Raw genomic sequence first — 20,819 nt, 5'->3', positions numbered from 1 at the left:
ATAAAGCATATATACAGTATAATGCATGTAGTCCACACCTGACATGTGACATTATAGTTCATCTGTCTGGTGTATCTTTGATAATGTTTCTGCTCCATTGGATTAGGAGATGTTTAAAGTACAACACTTTATGGGAAGTGTTGGAGCTAGTAAAACTATGATAGGGTGCGTAGAGAATAAGGTCATGATCTTACACCACAGTGTAGGACAAATAGGGAGCCAGCAACCAGGTTTATTTAACTGCCAGTTTCCATTTCTTGATGGAATATGGGAAATGGTGAGGATATTTGCCCTTTTCACAACATTGCATCCAAATGTACTTTCCAGAGAGAATCATGGGATGAAGGTCAGTAAGGAAACCAATGTTATTGTTCTTCCATGCTCACATGAAGTCTGAAGCTATTTCTGATACCCCTGCACAAACTGGCTATCTAGTCTGTAAGCCCTCTGGTCTGTATAACCCAGTACTGTGTGTACTGGGCACTATCATTGACTTTTAATGACTTTTAACTCCCATGGTTGGGGGGGGGGGGGAAGAGGGAGGGGTGGTTACATACCATTTTAGTCAGTCAGCTGTAGTGTCTATATTTATTGTTGAGTTGCTTCATTTTGGTTATTAATGTTGATTTAAAGAAACAGTTGATTTCCCAGATTGTTCTTCCATCTGACCCCATGATTTCTCTCTTAGCCTTGGTGCCTTGTTCAAAGGACATGTGGGATTACTTTTCTACAGCCAGTGCCAATGCGCCACTGCCCAGTAGTTGGAAAGGATACATATCAGATAAAGGACAGAGACAGTAATAGGCCATTTGGCACATTGTGCCTGCTCTACCATTCAGTGAGATCATGGCTGATCTATTACCCCAGTGACACATGCACTGACCGCATATCCCTCAGTTTCCTTGCTATTTTGAGGATGAAGCAACTCCATTTATGTTAATGGTCCAACCAAGTTAGAAACTCAACATATAAAAATTATGTTAAGATACCTCAGGAATAAGTGGTAGACCAAATCTGCTGTTGTCTACAAGTTGGAACACTTTGCACCTACTTTATATATTTTTTAAAACTATCACTTGTTATAAATGTTTTGTGGGTATTTTAATCATTTGCAAGCATTTCAGTGGAATTCTCACCACAAAACTGGACCAGATAACTCTGATAATGAGCCTCCTTAGTTTTCTAACATTTATCCAGAGTCAGTGGCATCAGTGATGACATTATCAGCTCCTTTCTGTTTTTCCACCCAAAGTATGACCTGAAAATTGTGATCTGTGACCTGTAACTTTTGATTTTATTTCACTATTCAATAAGTAAACCTCATGAACATCCACACTCCTCCCATATTGCCCCTCTGACCTCCCCACAACCCTTCTTCACCACCCTCACCCTTTCTCTCCTTCTGTCCCCTTCTTAACTTTCCTTACACCCTCTATAATCCAGTACTTCTTTCTTCTCAGACATTACTGTTTCATTTACTTCCCTCTTCTCCTCCCCCTCCATCATCCTTGATGAAGACTAGTTTCTAGCTGAGCAGGGATGGTGTAATCAGGGAACTGGTTTAATGGTAAACAGTGTGTATAGAATCTTAGAGCAATACTTCATGGATACAGGGCCTAACGTCCAATAGCTCATGCCAGCAACGAAGCCTACCCAGCTTGTCCCAATTTCCCACATTTGACCCATATCCCTCCAAGCCTGTCTCTCCATGGACCTATCCAAGTGCTCCGTAAATCATACTATAGAGTCACTTGGGTCCTCTTTCCCCACTGAGTCAAGTTAGAAGCAAGTGTTAATGTAGTGAAGTTGATGCATTGCCTGAGCAGTTGCTATGGTGACTTCTGAAAATTACTGTGATGCTTTACTAACACATTGTCAACAGGCGTTTAACAAACTTTGTGTAATTGAATTGGAATGCAGAGTTTGGTTTGATCCTCAGTCAGTATTGCCACCTTGCCACGTTTGTACATTGAACAGAACCCGAAGTCTCGAATGTGCTGCTCATCCACCATGTGCCAAGCTCACTTTAACAGAAAATGTTAATGTGGCACAAGAATAGAAAAGGTGCGCCTGAAGCCTGGCTGAATGCAGCTGGGCTCACACTTTCAGTAATTTACTCAAATCCAAGTTGTTCTGAAACCAGCCAGGCGGCAATTCTAACCTCGATGCTTGGGATGTGGTTGCTTGGAGAAGCACAGAAAGACTCCGGCAGACTGGCAGGACCTTTCTTTCAGTCACTTCTTCTGTGTTTACAGACGTGGCGACCCCAGAGAAGAGCAGAAGGGACCTGTCGCCGCTTGTGGCCAATGGAGCAGTTACGTCTCAAACTACTGAAAGTGACTCTTCTGCCATACAGGTCCAGAGAAAGAAACTGCTGAAGGCACCCACGCTGGCTGAGATAGACAGCTCCGATTCCGAGGTAAAGGGCTGAGCACGTTTATTCTACTGTTTATTTTAAAAATATTGCATCTACCTGCATAAGTGTACGTACCTCGTGTCCAAATTTGTAAACACAAAATACGTTTCCTTCCTTATGGTACTCCAGTCTGCATTGGGCCTGTGTCGGCAATGTCGAGCAGGTACTGTACATGCTTAGCCCATACATACACGGGCACTGGGTTGTTTATGGAGGAAAGGAAGCCACTGTGAGGCCCATCCACCTGAGGAGGGATGCTCTCATTATATAAAGCACATTACAGCATCTCACGTCACTCCCACGAGGTTCGAGAGCAGCTACTTCCATTCAGCTCTTGAATCAACATGCACAACCCTAACCACTACTTCAGCATAGCAACACTATGACCATTTTCCTCTACAGGAGACTTTTTCTTTGTCCTAGTTGTGTTCTTTCTTGTATAATTTATGTTTTTCTCATGAATGTTGTCTATTTGATGCTATGTGCCTGCTGCAAGTAAGTTTTTTTTATTGTACCTGTGCATATTACAGTCAGCTCAGCTCTGCGTTTCACTTTATCGGCTGAATGGATTCGGTATTGAATTGTTCAATAGGTTCGTATTCAGATTAGTTCATTGTCATGTTCACCAGAGTACTAGGGTATTCTTTGCTCAAATGAAGCTCCGCAGAGTCAACGGTGTACATGGTGAGAATAAATGCAGCAAGAGCACAAAGCAGCAGAATGGTGTTATCTGCAGTCATGACAGTAACCACATAAAGAGCATTCCTCACTGCCCCCAATAAAGCATGTAGATCAGAGTACAGTACCAAAACCAGACCTTCAGCCCTCCATGATGCCCCTTTAAGCTGTATGTCTATCTAGTCACTATCAATCCACTCCCTTCCTGTTCACCTGCCTTTTAAACATTGCTAAGCTTAAATTACCACCTTTGGCTGCAGTTTCCAGACACCCACCACCCTCTGTGTTTAAAGTCAAAACTTAAGATTGAGATTCACATTGATTTATCACATGTACCTGGAAGCAAAGAGTAAAATGCATTGTTTTCACTAACAACCAAGACACCCTAGGATGTGCTGGGGGCAGCCCGCAAGTTCAGGCTCCAGCAGAGCATGCCCATGGTGTTCAGCAGAACAACACAGGCAATGACAACATTAACAGAACAAACTGAGACAACTGCAAAACAAGCCACTTTCCCACCTATCCCCTCACACTCCTAGACAAGCCTTCAGTCCCAGAACAGGCCCAGTTACAGCTATATAGGAGCCTGGTCAGACCCCACCTGGAGTACTGTGCTCAGTTCTGGTCGCCTCACTACAGGAAGGATGTGGAAACCATAGAAAGGGTGCAAGGAGATTTACAAGGATGTTGCCTGAATTGGGGAGCATGCCTTATGAGAATAGGTTGAGTGAACTAGGCCTTTTCTCCTTGGAGCAAAGGAGGATGAGAGGTGACCTGATAGAGGTGTATAAGATGATGAGAGGCATCGATTGTGTGGATAGTCAGAGGCTTTTTCCCAGGACTTAAATGGCTAGCATGAGAGGGCACAGTTTTAAGGTGCTTGGAAGAAGGTACAGAGGAGATGTCAGGGGTAAGTTTTTTATGCAGAGAGTGGTGAGTGGGTGGAATGGGCTGCCGGTAACGGTGGTGGAGGTGGATACGATAGGGTCTTTTAAGAGGCTCCTGGATAAGTAGATGGAGCTTAGGAAAATAGTGGGCAATGGGTAACCCTAAATAATTTCTAAAGTAAGTACATGTTCAGCATAGCATTGTGGGCCAAAGGGCCTGTATTTTGCTGTACTTTTTCTGTGTTTTTAAGACATTAAACACCCTCCCACCCACCTGCTCCCTCACTCACATTGACAGGCCTCCAATCCCAGGACAGCCGCATTTGTGCCTCTAGTCCTTGCCATGTAAACTTCCCCACTCTCCATTAAACCTATGTCCTTTAGAATTTGATAATTTCCAACTTGGGAAAATGACTGACTGTCTACCTTATCTATTCTTTACATAAATTTATAATCTTCTACTAAATCTCTCCTCAGCCTCTGACCCTGCAGAGAAAACAATCCTAGTTGGTCCAGCTCCTCATTAGTGTGGTGATGTATCCGAGTCAGGTTGATATGTTGTGATTTTCTGGTTATTTAGTGGATTCTGGTTATTTGGGACAGATCAGGGCAAATACATTTTAGCCCAATTAAGTGGCCTGTGGCAACAAATTCCACAGATCATCCATCCTCTGGCTAAATAAATTCCCCCTCATTCTGAGGCTGTGCCCTCGGTTCCTACACTACACTTGCCCAGCATAGGGAACTTCCTTCTCACATTCACTCTATCCAGGCCTTTCAACATTTGAAAGGTTTCAATGAGATCCGCTTTTATTCTCCTAACTTCCAGAGCCATTTATCACCCCTCATACATTAAGCCTTTCAATCCCAGGATCATTCTTGTGAAGACCCCTAAACCCTCTCCTATGTCAGCACATCCTTTCTTAAATGCTTACTTACTTACTGTCTGTTATGCCAGTGGTGTTTAGGGCAGAATAAGGTGATCTTGAGGGCTTCCTTCATCATGTCTGTAGCTTCCCCTCAGTTTTCACTAGTCATGCAAGTCCCAGGTGGAGACTCAGGAATACTGTCACACTCAGATGCAGAAGGATTCTTCATTGCTCTTTCCATAACAGTTTTGTTTTACCAGTCAGGGTGGTTAGCCTTGACCTGTACCCCTGAACCTGGAGGACCCATGGACCACTCTTAGTCTGTCCTCTCCCCCTTGACAGGTTTGGCATGGGTGATTCTACCAAGAGCAAAAGAATAAAGCCATGGCTCCAGCTAACTTTAGCTCTCTGGGTCATTGAAACACACAAGCTTGACAAAGTTGTAGTCTTCTTGGAGGCTTTTCTTAAATAAGAGGTCAAAAATTGCTTCACCAGTGTCTTATAAAGCCTCAGCATTACATCCTTACTTCTATATCTGAGTCCTCTCAAAATGAATGCTAACATTGCATCTCCCTTCTTCACCACTGACTCAACCTGCAGATTAACCTTTTGGGAATCCTGCACAAGGACTCCCAAGACCCTTTGCTCCTCAGATTTTTGAATTTTCTCCCCATTTAGAAAATAGTCTATGCTTTTATTCTTTCTACCAAAATGCAAGACCATACACTTCCTGACAATGTTTTCCATCTGCCACCTCTTTGCCCATTCTCCTAAACTGTCCTAGTCCTTCTGCAGCCTCCTTCTTTCTCAACACCACCTGCACCTCCACTTATCTTCGTATCATCTGTAAACTTAGCCACAAAGCCATCAATTCTTTCAACCAAATCAATGAAATATATCGTTAAAAAAAGTCATAATTCAGACCCCTGTAGAACACCACTAGTCACCAGCAGCCAACCAGAGGTGTCCCTTTATCCCCACTCTTTGCCTCCTGTCAATCAGCCACTGCTTTATCCTTGTTAGCCTCTTTCCTGTAATACCATTGGCTCTTAACTTGTTAAGCAGCCTCATGTGTGGCACCTTGCCGAAGGCCTTTTGAAAACCCAATATACAACATTGACTTGGATTTTCAACCAAAGAACACAATGAGTGGCTCATCAGTGTTTCATAGTGTCGGACGGAATGAAAACAGACCCTTTGACTCAACTTGGACCATGATAACCAAGAGACTGCCATTTGCCCAATAGTGACCCATATCCTTATAATCCCTTCCTATTGATGGACCTTCCAAGTGTCTTTTCAATTTTGTTAATATACTAGGCACAACAAACTCCTGTAGCAGATTGATCCATGTGAAGATTACCCTCATTGTACTAAAAGAAAGTTACCCCTCAGAGTTATATTAAATCTCTCCCCTCTCACCTCTGCCCTCTGGTTCATGATTTCCTAACTTTGGGAGAGGGGTACACCTCTATAAAATCACCCAACAGTCTTCTGCAGTCCCAGGAACAACGTCCTCACCTGCCCAACCTTTCCCTATAACCCAGTCCCTTGTGTCCTGGCAACATCCTCATAAATCTTTTCTGCACTCAGTGGCATCTTTCCTAAAGCAGAATAACCAAAACATAACACAACATTTTATGTGTGGCCTCACCAGTTTCTCGTACTGCTACAAAGTAACATCCCTACTTCTATAGCAAAACGCTGGAGGAACTCAGCAGGCCAGGCAATGTCTATGGAAATAAATAAACAGTCGAGGATTTGATCTGAGACCTACCTCTATACTTGGGGCCCGGACTGCTGAAGGCCAAGGTGCCAGAAGTCTTTACTATCCTATCAGCTAGTGACACCAACTTCAGGGAACTACTGTATATACTTTATTCTAGGTCCCTTTATTCTACACTCTCTCCAGGGCCCTACCATTGATTGTAAACACCCTACCTTGGTTTGATTTTCCAAAAGGCGACACCTGTCACTGAACTGAATTAAATCCATTTGTCATTGCTTGGCAACACCCATCTCTTTAAGCAGGTCTGTCATTGCTGGGATCCAGCAGTAATGGATATAAATCTGTTGCTGTATAATTCTGGGGAATTGGAATGATGGGTTCAGTCCCTCCCTTTGACTCTGAAACAACATGACCATAAGGTACATGAGCTGAATTTGGCCATTTGGCCCATTGAGTCTGTTCCACCATTCAATCAGGGCTGATTTATTATTTTCTCAACCCCATTCTCCTGCCTTCTCTTCATGACTCTTAGTTCCCCCCCTCCCCACCCAAGCAATCAAAAATCTGTAAATTTGTGCCTTAAATACATCCAGTGACTTGGACTCCATAGCCATCTCTGACAATGAATTCCACAGGTTCACCACCCATTGGCTGAATAACTTGCTTCTCATATCAGTTCTGAAAGGACATCCCCTAATTCTGAGACTGTCGCCTTGGATCCTCTACTCTCCAGCTATTGCAAACCTCCTCTCCATGCCCATCTATCCAGACTTTTCAGTATTTGGTAGGTTTCAATTACATCTTCCAGCATCCTCTGAACTTCATTGTGTAAAGGCCGGGGCCATCAAATATTCCTCAAAATGTAAGCCTTTTGTTCTGAGGATCATTTTTGTGAACCTCCGCTGTCCAGTACAGCCTATTCTTAAAAGTGGGGTACAGGTTGTTCACCACAGAATACTGGGGCACAGGCGAGCATCTGCCTCCCTCTGACAGTAAGTCCAGTTTTGAAGAGTGATGATGCATAATGTTCATTGAGTTACTATCTGGATCTGAGCTCCCTCCCAGATTTCTGTCATGAGAGGCAGCCACAAATAAGTAAACTTTGTTGAGAAGATCAAAGTGCATTGTATCCACCAAAAGCTGGTAGATTAGGTTCCAAGTGAGCTTCACTATAGAAGCCTCTGGTGGAAGTGTGTTACTTTGACTGGAGGAATCGATGCTGGGACCTCTGTTGTTACTGTATCTGCTTCACCAACACTTTCTGGCAGCTTGTTCAATTTCATACACCACACTCCGAACAAAGATTCAAGTCTTTTAAATCTTTTACATTGAACCTGTGCCCTCTACTTTTAAATACTCATTTCCTGAGAGAAAGAGCTTGAGTGCTCACCCAATCTATGCCACTCATGATTCTATGCACCTCTGTAAGATCACCCTTTAATCCCCTATTCTCCAAGGAGTAAAGTCCTAACCTGCTCACCCTCGCCCCATGACTCAGGCCCTCAAGTCCTGTCAGCCTCCTTGTAAATCTTCCGTGCAGTTTTGCCAGTTTAATGATGTATTTACTACAACCAAGACTGTACACATCATTGCAAAAGACATGGTACTCTGTGTCATGTTTTGGAATAGAGTAGTGGGGTTGGGTGAAAGGACTTGCAATTGTTTTGGTGGCTGTTGGCATTGGGACACTGGGGCAAGCAGTGGAGAGGACAGAGAGGGAGCGTGGAAGTGCTGGTACTTCCTGGCAGGGTGATCAGGTTTGGGAGGGGAATGTGGTTGTTAGTTGCTGGAAGTAGGGCTAACTTACTTGCCTGCAGCCTTATAGTTTGATGCTGTGTTAGGAAGATCTTGTTATCCTGACTTAGCTCGACATTGAGCATTCTGATGCAGTGTAGCCCTCATTCCCATGCAATGCTGCCATGTACATCCCTGATTTGGGAACCATGCCAGGAATGCACTCAATCTGGAGTGACATGAAATGATCCTGCCATGCTTCACTCTTGCACTAAAACAGCACAATGTGCAATTAAGTTTCTGGGGCATATTACCTAAACTTACTTTCCAACAAATTAGACTACTGTTTGAGAACCTCAAGTTCATAGATGTAAAAGTTGCTAGTAGCTTGTCCTGGTCCCCATTGACCCTCACCAATTTTTACCAATGCACCAGAGAACACATCCTGTCTGGATGCATCATGGCCTAGTCTGGCCACTGCTTGGCCCAAGATCACAAGTAATCATGCAGAGTTGTGAACAAAAGTCAGTTGATCACAAAAACCAGTCTCCTGTTCAGTGATTCCATTTATACTTCTCAAGAGCCCCTCCCACTCCAGTCACTCTTCATCCCCCTCTCAAGGGGCAGAAGATGCAAAAGCTTGAAAGCACATACCACCAGGCTCAAGAACAATTTCTATGCATGGTAATAATACACTTGAACAGACCTATTATACGATAAAGATGAACTCCTGATCTTTCAGACTACCTTGTCATAGCCCTTGCACTTTATTTGTCTGTCTGCACTTCCTCTGTAACTCTTAGCACTATATGCTGCATTCTTGTTGAAAGGCCTTGGCCTGAAACGTCAACAGTACTCTTTTTCATAGATGCTGCCTGGCCTGCTGAGTTCCCCCAGCATTGTGTTGCTTGGATTTCCAGCATCTGCAGATTTTCTCTTGTTTGTAGACAGTAACGATACTCCATTCCATTTCACTCCCGGAATTCTGTTCCATTCAATTCCATATGCATCATGATGCTTGAACCTGCTGATGGCAAACAACCAGAGGGACACAGTGAAAAGGTGCTTCCTGCTGGAGACAAAGACCATATCATTCCCACAATGGCCATGAGTGAGCCATAGAATTTTTAGGGTAGATAAAGATCTTTGTGTCCATACTCTTCCATGTCTTCACTCAGCAAACTGAAAACAATCACACCCCTCTGTTCTCTACCCATTAAGAAGTCAACACCCAAAGTGTCAACCCATGTTTTCTGTCAGCATTCCCTGCGTTTTCTGGGGTTTTGCTATCAGCCACATTTTAACTGTTAAATCTTTTACTCTCATGTTCAGGATGTGCCTTTCCATGATCATGCAGTGAAATAATAAATCTTTGGAAACTTTCTTAATGATTTTAAGGACCTGGCATGTTATAGGAAACACAACAGTGACAAAAAGAAGCCAGGGTTAATCAGAAAGCAGGGATTTACTGAAGCCAACAGTGAATTTTAGAATTACAGATTGTGTAAGGAAGGAAGAACACTAAGGGAAAGCTATACCTTAAGATCCTGAAATGATGCAGTGGTCAGTGTATTGAATTGTGGTTAGCTCACGATGGGGATGTTAGCTGGGGAATTATCCCTGGTCAGTAGTGCAGTAACAGGCACACACAGAGTGAACAGAATGATCCCTCCACGCCTGTTCTTTGTTCCCACTCTTACATTGCAGCCCCTGATCCATACAGCATGCAAACAGACCCTTCAGCCTACTTTGCTTGCATTAGGACCATCACCTTCTCCGCCTTGCCAATTTAAGTGTCTGTCTTAATGCCTTTTAAATATAGTGAATGTATAAGATTCCATCATTTCCTCTGGCATCAAGTTCCAGATGTCACCCACTCTTCCCTTCAAATCACCTTTAAAATTCCTCCATAAATCCATACTCTCTTTTTTATGATACCTCTGCCACAGGAACAATGTTTTAACAATCTATCATATCTGTACCTAATAAATTACAAACCTTTATCGTCAATCCTCAGCATTCTCCACTCTAGAAAAGATGAGCTCAACCTATTTATTCTCGCTCCATATCCAAGTAATCTAATCCAGGCACCAACTTTATAAACCTCCTTTGTACCCTCTCCAGTGCAATCACATTCTTCCTATAGTGTGCTGACTGCAACTGCACACAATACTCCAAGACTTGTCTTACAGAGTCGAGGAGCACCCCAACACAGAAACGGACCCTCCTTGGTCTGCACGGATAAATTGGGCTGAAGGACCTGTTTCCCTGCTGTACAACTTGTTGAATCTATGATCTTGTTCTTCATTGAAGGTAACACAGTTCTATGGCAGAGTGAACAATTTCAGTTCTTTGCCCCATCTATCGGGACAGTATCTCTGCAATGTATTTGCCCCTATGGGTTCCTTAGCTCCAGCACAGAGTGTGCATAGAAATATATTGGAAATAGAGAATTCCAGAAGGTGCATCTGCATTCATTCAAGGTTTATCTCAGACTGCAGAGTTATGTGTCACAACACACTGCACGCACACACACACACGTACATACACACGCACATGCACACACACTACACACACACATGCACACGCACAATGAAATACTTGCTGTCATGGTGTCATACTTAATAATGTATGCCCCGATCTATTTAGCAGGAGGACCGAGTTAAAATGGTGAGGAGCAGTTCCAGTGGATCAACACTAAGGGTAGAAGAGAGCTCCCCAGAGACACCAAATGGCAAAAAAAGTAAGTACAGTGCGATCTAAGATTAGCATTATTGGTCACTTGTAAATTGAAGTATTGAAACATAAAGTGAAATAAGTCATTTGCATCAACAACCAGTATAGTCCGAGTAGTGTGCTGAGGGCAGCCCGCAAGTGTCACTGTGCTTCCAGAACTCAGGAACCCTAACTCTAACCATCCATATGTGGAATGTGTGAGGAAACCCAAGAAAATCCATGCAGTCATGGGGAGAACGTACAAACTCCTTACAGACAGTAGTGGGAATTGTACACTGATAGGTGGTTGCTGATGCTGTAAAGGGTTATGCTAACTGCAAAGCTTCTGCGATTCTGTGATTTTATACAAATCACAAGTTAACTTTGCAACAGAATTGAAGTTATTTCCTTTGAGCATCACTTTTATTTACGAATGTGAGTTGAGTGTTTAGTTCCTCAAACTTATCAAGAACAAGAACATACCAAAGCATATAACAGTCATAGAGTAATACAGGATGAAAACAGGCCCTTGACCCAACTCATCCACCCTGACTAAGATGCCCATCTAAGCCAGTCCCATTTGATTTTTGTTATCCACAAATCTATAAAAATGTCCTTCAGATGTTGTCATTGTACCTGCCTAAGCCACTCCTAGCAGCCTGTTCCATGTACAATACACCCTCTGCATGAAGAAGTTGTCCTTCAGGTCCCTTTTAAATCTTTCACCTCTCACCTTAAACCTATGCCCTCTAGTTCTTGATTCCCCCTTCTTGGGAAAAAGACTGTGTGCATTCACCCAGTCTTTGACCCTCCTACTTTAATATATCTCTATAAATTCACCTCTCAATCTCACACATTCCAAGGATAATGTCCTAGCCTGTCCAACCTCTCCATGTAACTCAGGCCTTCAAGTCCCAGCAACATTCTTGTAAATTTTCTTTTCACTCTTTCCATAGAATCATAGAACACTGCAACACAGAAGCAGGCCTTTTGGCCCATCCTGTCCATACCCAATATCACTCAGCCTAGTCCCATCAGCCTGCACCCGGACCATAGCCCACCAATCCCATTTGTGTACTTATCCAAATTTCTCTTAAATGTTGAAATCGAACCTGCATCCACCATTTCTGTTAGTAGGTAGTTCCATACTCTCACAACCTTCTGAGTGAAGGAGTTCGCCTGCATGTTCCCCTTAAACATTTCACTTTTCACCCTTAACCTGTGACCTTATCTTGTTCTAGTCTCATCCACCCTCATTGGATAAAGCCTGCTTATATTTACCCTATCTATATTCCTCATAATTTTGTATACCTCTGTCAAATCTCCCCTCATCCTCTTATGCTCTAGGGAATAAAGTCCTAACCTATTCAACCTTTCCCCATAAGTCAGACCCTCAAGTCCCGGCAACATGCTTGTTAACTTTCTCTGCACTCTTTCAATCTTGTTGATATCTTTCCAGTAGGTAGGTAATCAGAACTGAACATAATACTCCAAATTAGGCCTCCTCAAAGTCTTACATAACTTGAACATAGCATCCCAACTTCTGTACTCAGTACTTTGATTTATGAAGGCCAATCGTCATCCTCCTATCTACCTGTAATGCCACTTTCAAGGAATTATGGACCTGTATTCTCAGATCCCTCTGTTCTAGTGCACTCTTCAATGCCCTACCACTCACTGTGTAAGACCTGTCCTGATTTGTGTGCAACAACTCACACTTGCCTGGATTAAATTCTATCTGCAAATTTTAGCCCATTTCTTCAGCTGGTCCAGATCCCACTACAAGTTAAGGGTATCCTTCCTCACTGTCTACTACGCTCCAGTCAGAGAGACAACTATCCACTATCAGTCTCTGGCTTTTCCTGCAAAGTCAATGTCTGTTCCAATTTTCTACCTCATCCTGAAGGCCAAGCAGCTGAACCTTCTTGACCAATCTCCCATGCAGGATCTTGTCAAAGTTCTTGCTAAAGTCCATATAGACAACATCTACTGCCTTGCCTTCATCAGCTTTCCTGGTAACTTCCTTGAAAAACTCTATAAAATTGGTTGGGCTCAAAGCCCATGTTGAGTATCCCTAATCAGTCCTTATCTGTCCAAACACTTACATAACCGGTCCCTTAGAGTACCTTCCAGTAACTTTTCCACTACTGATGTCAGGTTCACTGGCCTATAATTTCCTGACTTGTGCTTAGAGTCTTTCTTAAACAATGTAATAACATTAGCTATCCTCCAATCCTCCAGCACCTCAGCTCTTGATAAGGACATTTTAAATATCTAGTAGGGCCCCTGCAATTTCTTTCACTGACAACACTTCTGGAAATATTTCTAATGAAATGTTTCAGTTGTTGTAGTGTATGTGGCTGGAAACTTCTGAATAGGGAGCTCCTGCAAACAATAGTTGGAGTAACTATCACTGACAGGTGCACTCTGCATGGTCCATTTTTATTTGTCTTCTTGGCCACTGGATATTCTCTGTCTAGAGTGGGTCAGGTATCAAGTCTGTTACCTGGGCACACACTTGGGCCATACCTGGTAAGAGTAAGACAATTCCTTCCTCACTGCGCTAAATGAGTTTTAACCACACTTGGGATCACTATTAATAAAACCAGTCAAATTGAACTTATTGTCATGTGCACAGGTATGTTGTGCTACAGATGCAATGAAAATATGCTAATAGCAGCAGAGAGACAACACACGGAGTATAAATTGTACATAAATTTTACAAAGTGAAGGAAGAGTGTGACTAAGACCATACTGAAAAGCCTGGAAAAAGCGGACATGGAGAGGGTGTTTCCTTTAGTAGAGGCATCTAGGGTCCACAGTTTGTTAATAAAGGGACATCCCTTGAAAACTGAGATGAGGAGGAATATTTTCATTGCCACAGTGAGCTGTAAAGGCCAAGTCATTGGCTATACCTAAGGCAGAGATTGATAGGCTCTCTTATTGATAAAGGTAGTTAAGGGTTGGGGGGAGAAGGCGGCAGAGTGAGGTTGAGGAAACAAAAATATCAGCCTTGATTGGTGGAACAGACTGGATGGGCTGAATGGCATAATTCTGCTCCTATATCTTATGATCTTAAAAAGAGAAAGAAGGAACAATCAGAGCAATCATTGTAGTAAAAGTGTTCAAATTCAATTTAAATTTAATTCAGCCAGACACGTGTACAGCTAAATGAATAGCGTTCACCTGGGGCAAAAGTGCAAACACTACACACTGTCACACACGGTACATATAATTACAATAGCGCAGGCAGTCACAAAATAAGAAGAACATAAAACATATATCAGCACAGCACAGGAAAAGGGCCTTCAGCTCACAATATTATGTTGGACCAATTAAGTTAGTAATCAACTGGCTAACTAATCTTTTTCTCCTTATGCAATGTTCATATCCTTCCATTTTACTCACATTCATGTGTCTATCTATATATCCATTAAAAGTCTCTGAAGTTTCTGCCTCTATCACCATTCCAGACACCCACCACTCTCTGTGTAAAATCTTGCCCCTCACATCTCACTTGAAATTACCCTCGCTCACCTTAAATGCATGCTCTCTAGTATTAGACATTTCAGCCCTTGGGAAAGTATGTTGTCTGTCTACTCTCTCTCTCTGCCTCCCATAATCTTATAAACCTCTATCAGATCTCTCCTCAGCCTCTGCCGCTACAGAGAAAACAATCCAAGTTTTTTCTAGCCTCTCATAATAGCATATGTCCTCTAATCCAGACAACATCCTGGTAAACCACTTCTGCATGCTCTCCAAAGCCTCAACAGCCTTCCTATAATGGGGCAACCAGATATGTACATAATATTTCTGATGCGGCCTAGCTGGAGTTTTATAAAGCTGCAGCATAACTTCCTGACTTTTGAACAGTGCCTCAATCCGTAAAGGCAGTATGTCATGTGCCTCTTAACCACACTATCAACCTGTGTAGCCTCTTTTCATGGAGCTGTGAACTTGGTCCCCAAGATCCCTCTGCCTATCATCAAAAGGCCTCTTTGCCTTTAACGGTGTACAGGTAGTCCCCGAGTTACGAACGTCCAATTTACAGACAACTCATACTTTCAAACCGAGGAAGGAGAATGCCATCCGCCATTTTAAGTTGTTGCAGTTGACACTGTGTTGACTGTGTAACTTTGTATTTGGCTTAAATTTTTCTTAGCAAGATTCACCCTGACCCCGCCCCCCCCCCCCTCCTTCTGGTCGGCTGGTGGCGCAGTGAGATCAGCACTGGGCTTGAGAACGGAGGTTCCCGAGTTCGATCCAGTGACAGACCGCTCCCGTGCCAGGTTGATGTCGATCCAGTGACTCCCGTACCATCCGTGCCGGGTTGATGTCGAGCTCACAACTTGACCTCATTAAAAAACCACCGCCAGTTTAAATTCCCACGCGGAATATTGTGGAGCATCAAATACCCAAACCCAGCACAGCCCTCACTTGTCCCATTTAACCTGTCTCAGTGCGGTGTACTTTAGGACCCGGGGAATTTAGAGCGGTGGTCCTTAGGACCCAGCGGAACTCAGGAGCTGGCAAAGCTCTGGACCCACCAACCGCAGTGTTTCTGTTCCATTGACAGGAAGCAATCACAATTGAGAATAAAGTGGAAATAATGAAGGGTTTGGAAAGAGGTGAAACATCATCAGTCATTGGAAAAGCATTAGGCTACAGTCAGTTAACAATCGGAACAATTTTAAAGGGTAACGGATAAATTGAGAATAATGGAGCATGTGAAAGGCCCTGCCCCAATGAAAGCTACAATTATTACTAAGCAACGCAGTGGTTTAATTATTGGAATACATACGTTTCTTAGGTGTTTTACATGCATAGAAAGGTAAAATATATACTATATACTAAGACAAACATTTGACTAACTGACGCTAAATAATACCGGATGTACTTGTTCCGATTTATGTACAAATTCGACTTAAAGACAGACTCAGGAACGGAACTCGTTCGTAACCCGGGGACTGCCTGTACTCCATCTACCTTCTTTCTGTCCGTATCTGCAACTGATCCATATCCTGTTGTATTCTTTGTCAGTCTTCTACATTATTCACTACACTACCTCACCCTTGCCTGAGTGGGTGGTGGTTCAGAAATGGAAAACTAGTGACTTTTTACTCTACTTCATATATATCAGGTCCTTCAATGTTCCTACCCATCTCCTCAACACCACAGCCCGAGCGGCGGAAAGCTCCGCAAAGAAGGCACTCTATTGAGAAGGAAACACCAACCAATGTACGTCAGTTCCTTCCTCCCACTAGACAGAGTTCCAAGTCTCTGGTAAGTGAAGGATAATTGTGGTGGACATCCCACCAATCCAACATACTTGAGAAGGTCTGAAATGTGAACGAGTTTCAAAATAGAAGTTCTGTTGAGTTGACATGGTTTCAGATGGTTGGGGCTTACTGTGTCCAGGATAACTTGGACAATAGTTAAAGGCTTAACTCGCTGTATTAAACCAAGACCATTTTCCTTTTGCATTACAGCCCAATTGAAATTATAAAATACTATGGGAGATTTTTATCTGTCTCACTGTTAGATCCACTGGAGATCATTTAATCCTACTTTCCTGTCCTTTGCCATTTTAATTTGGTGTTCTACCTGGACAGATACTTCTGAAGTTTCCTTTTTAAGCGTCATGAGCAAAGTTTGCAATGTGCTAAATCCAAGGGTCAAATCAATAATGGGATAATGTAAATTATCTGGATATGGACTTTGCATTTTGACAAAGCATGATCTTTTCACTCAGTATAAACTGGAGGAGTGGTGTGTTGAAGTGAGGGGTCTGCCTTCCTACACTAACACTACCTTGGTTCTTCAGCCGAAAATCCATTGAACCCTTTAAAAACTTCTCACTGCTTGAGCCTTCAGCCATCCACTCAGGTGAAGGATTCTTTCTCTTCTCTTGAATTGCTGATCCCTCCAAATTATCGTAAAATTACCTCACTGCCACACTTTTATCCCCCATCAAGAAGTTCTTAAGGTTTCCTCCTCAACAAAGACTTGGCCAGTTCCCTTCTATCACAAGCTTCCTCTGTCTGGCAGAAATGACCCTCACCTCAACAATTTCCCTTTCCGATCCCCCCACTTTCTCCACACTCGGGGGGTAGTCATGGGTACCCGCATGGGCCCCAGCTATGCCTGCCTTTTTGTTGGCTACATAGAACAGTCTATGTTCCAAGCCGTTCCTGGTAATGCTCCTCGACGACTCCTGCACTACATTGACGACTGCATTGGTGCTGCACCCATGCTCTGCTGTTCAGTTTCTTCTCACAACTTCCATCGTGAGTTAAATTCACTTGGTCCATTTCTGAACTCTCTCTCTCCCCTTTCTTGACCACACGCTCCGTCTCTGGAGACAAACTGTCAACCAACATCTTTTACAAATGTACCGAATCCCACGGCTATCTTGACTTCCTGTCCTCTTGGCCTTTCTTATCTTGACCTTCCTCTTCCCATCCTGTCTTCTGCAAATATGCTATTCCCTTTTCTCAGTTCCTTCATCTGTGCTACATCTGTTCCAGGATGAGGCTTTCCTTTCCAGGACATCAGAGGTCAAAGTTCAAAGTAAATTTGTTATCAATGTACTTAAATATCGCCATGTACAAGCCTGAAATTAATATCCTTGCAGACATACTCGGTAAATCCAGTAGCCTTAATAGAATCATTTAAAGACTGCATTCAATAGGGCAGACATCCAGTGTGCAAAAGACAACAAACTCTGCAAGTACAAAAGATAAAAAAAATAAGCCGTAATAATAAGTAAGCAATAGATATCAAGAACACGAGATGAAGAGTCCTTGGAAGTGAGTCCTTAGGTTGTGGGGACAGTTCAGTGATGGGGTGAGTGAAGTTAATCCCCTGTGGTTCAAGATTCTGATGGTTGAGGGGTAATAACTGTACCTGAGCCTGGTAGTGTGAGTCCTGAGGCTCCTGTACCTTCCTGGTGGCAGTAGCAATAGGAGAGCATGATCTGGGTGGTGGGGACAATGCTCCGTGTAGATGTGCTCAGTGTTGGGGAGGACTTTAACCCATGATGAACTGGGTCATATCCACTCCTCTTTGTAGGATTTTCCATTCAAGGGCATCAGTGTTTCCATACCGGGCAGTGATACAGCCATTGAATATACTCTTCACCACACATCTAAAGTTGTAGATGTCATGCCAAATCTTCACAAACTTATAAGGAAGTAGAGGCACTGGTGTTTTTTTTCATAATTGCATTTTTGTGCAGGATCCGGGACAGATCCTCTGAAATGATAACACAGAAGAATTTAAAGTTGTTGACCCTCTCCACCTCTGATCATCGATGAGAATGGGTTCATGGATCTCCAGTTTCCTCCTCCTGAAGTCAATAATCATGTCTTTGGTTTTGCTGACATTGAGTAAGAGATTGTTCTCCTTCTTCAAAGGACAGGGTTTCAACCTGAACAGAGATAGTTTTCCTCTTGTCCTCAACTACCACCGCATGAGCCTCTGTATCTAACACATCGTTCACCACGTTCAATGGGATCCTACCATAGACACATCATTCCCTTCCCCTACTCTCCTCTTTCTGCAGGGATTGCTCCCTGTATGATTGCTTGTCTGTTTGTCCTTCCCCACTTCACCTGCAAATCCCCTCCAGTTGTCCATTCAATCCAGTGCTCACGATGAAGCCACCTCCATATTGGCAAGACCCAACGTAAATTGAGGAACCACTTTGTAGAGCACCTCCTCTCCATCTGCCAGAAATGGAATTTCCTAGTGGCCAACCATTTTAATTGCTATCCCCACTCCTGTTCCAACATGTCAGTCCATGGCCTCCTCCATTGCCTGGAAGAGGCCACTTTCGATGAGGAGCAACACCTCATATTCTGCATAAGGAGCCTCCAACCTGATGGCATGAACATCAGTTTTTCCTCATTGATAATAATGTTGGTTAATTATCATTTTTTCCTTCCCCCCTTCTTCTGTTCCCCACTCTTGTCTCTTACTTCTTCTTTTCATCCGCGTATCACCTCCCCCAATGCATCTCCTTCCTCCCTTTTTCCCATGATCCAGTCTCCTCTCCAATCAGATTCCTTCTTCTCTAGCTCTTTAACTTTCCCACCCACCTGGCTTCACCTATCACATTCTAGCTAATCTTCCTTCCTCTCCCCACACCTTTTTATTCTGGCATCTTCCCCTTTCCCTCCCAATTTACTATACACCGTCAGGATAGATCTATAGAGACTCTCAAAAGCAGAGGTGGAGGAGTTTGCCTCATGATCGACTCTTCTTGGTGCACAAATATATCAGTGCTGTCCCAATTCTGCTCACCAGACCTGGAATATCTAGCAGTTAAGTGCCGTCCTTTTTAACTACCATGGGAGTTCTCCAGGGTCATTTTGGTAGCAGTTTACATTCCACCTCAGGCCAATGTAGGTCAGGCTTTAGATGATCTGAGCAATGGGATCAACATGCCCGAAACAGCACACTCCAACACCTTCACCATCATTTGGGAGATTTTAACCAGGCCAGTCTGAAAAAATCACTAAGCAATTACCATCAAAAGATCACTTGCAATACCAGAGGAAACAACACACTGGACCATTGCTACACCACCATCAGGAGTGCCTACCGTGCTATTCCACGCCCTCACTTCAGGAAGTCTGATCACCTGGCTGTACTTCTACTCCCTGAGTACAGGCAGAGACTGAAGACTGCAGCACCAGTAGTGAGGACCAAGAAGGTATGGACAAAGGAAGCACAGGAGTGCCTATAGGACTGCTTTGAATTGTGGATTGGACTGTATTCAGGGATTCATCTTCAAACCTGGATGAGTATGCTGCAGTTGTTACTGACTTCATTAAAACCTGTGTACCTTTTTGGACAAATTTAAGACTTTTACTGGAACAAATTACAGGAACACAATTTCCTCATAATCCAATATTATTTTTACTAGGTGATATTGAAGGGATAAAACCGAAACTCAAACTAAATAAGTATCAGAAAGAATTTATAAAAATTGCACTGGCAGTAGCCAAAAAAGCTATTGCAGTTACTTGGAAATCGGATTCACATTTAAGTATAGATTCTTGGAAGAAAGAAATCTATGGTTGTATTCCATTAGAAAAAATTACTTATAATTTAAGAGATAAATATGAAACATTTTTGAAAATTTGGAGCCCTTATTTACAAAAGACAGGATTAAATATATAGATGCTTTTAAGATGAAACAATTGGTTACTAGGGGAAAGAAATAAATATACATATTAAAATTATTACGAACTCCATGGAGCATGTGGAGATCTTCCAACCACCAGGCATTCTTTCTTTCTTTCTTTCTTTCTTTCTTTCTTTTTTTTCTAAGGGGTAGTTAGGGGGGAGGGGTTAAGGGGAGGGGGTATGGGTTATATACATTGTTTTTTCATACTTTGTAATCATTTAAAAATGCAATAAAAAATTATTTAAAAAAAAAAAAAAAAAAACCTGTGTGTACCTACAAAGACTTAGGGTTCACTCCCAAACCAGAAGCCGTGGATGAACCAGGAGGTACGTTGTCTGCTGAAAACTAGATCTGTGGCATTCAAGTCTGGCAACCAGGCCTGTACCAGAAAACCAGGTATGATTTACAGAGGGCTATTTCAAGGGCAAAGAGGCAGTCTCGAATGAGGTTGGAGGTGACGTCAGAAACTCTGGCAGGGTGTGCAAGACATTGCTTCCTACAAAGCAAAACCCAATAGCATGAATGGCAGCGATGCTTCACTACTAGATGAACTCAAAGCCTTCTACGCATGCTTTGAAAGGGAGAACACAGCTACAGC

At 42.9% G+C, this 20,819-nt stretch overlaps 1 protein-coding gene across 8 annotated transcripts in view; it reads left to right on the top strand.

The window, feature by feature from the left end:
* LOC132397745 (protein spire homolog 1-like) overlaps positions 1 to 20,819 on the top strand; it is a 223,557-nt gene that overhangs the window by 154,763 nt on the left and 47,975 nt on the right. For 7 of the 8 annotated variants that reach the window (XM_059976536.1, XM_059976529.1, XM_059976545.1 and 4 more), the window contains 3 exons: positions 2,256 to 2,419; positions 10,963 to 11,056; positions 16,169 to 16,311. In XM_059976536.1, coding sequence (XP_059832519.1) covers positions 2,256 to 2,419; positions 10,963 to 11,056; positions 16,169 to 16,311 — 401 coding nt within the window. The remainder of the gene's footprint in view (positions 1 to 2,255; positions 2,420 to 10,962; positions 11,057 to 16,168; positions 16,312 to 20,819) is intronic. The other variant, XM_059976518.1, reaches the window with a different exon arrangement.

This window comes from Hypanus sabinus, chromosome 1 (genome assembly GCF_030144855.1).
Source record: "Hypanus sabinus isolate sHypSab1 chromosome 1, sHypSab1.hap1, whole genome shotgun sequence".
In the NCBI taxonomy this organism is placed as follows: domain Eukaryota; kingdom Metazoa; phylum Chordata; class Chondrichthyes; order Myliobatiformes; family Dasyatidae; genus Hypanus; species Hypanus sabinus.
The sequence above is the reverse complement of the archived record's forward strand: the minus strand, read 5'-3'. Positions and strand labels throughout refer to the sequence as shown.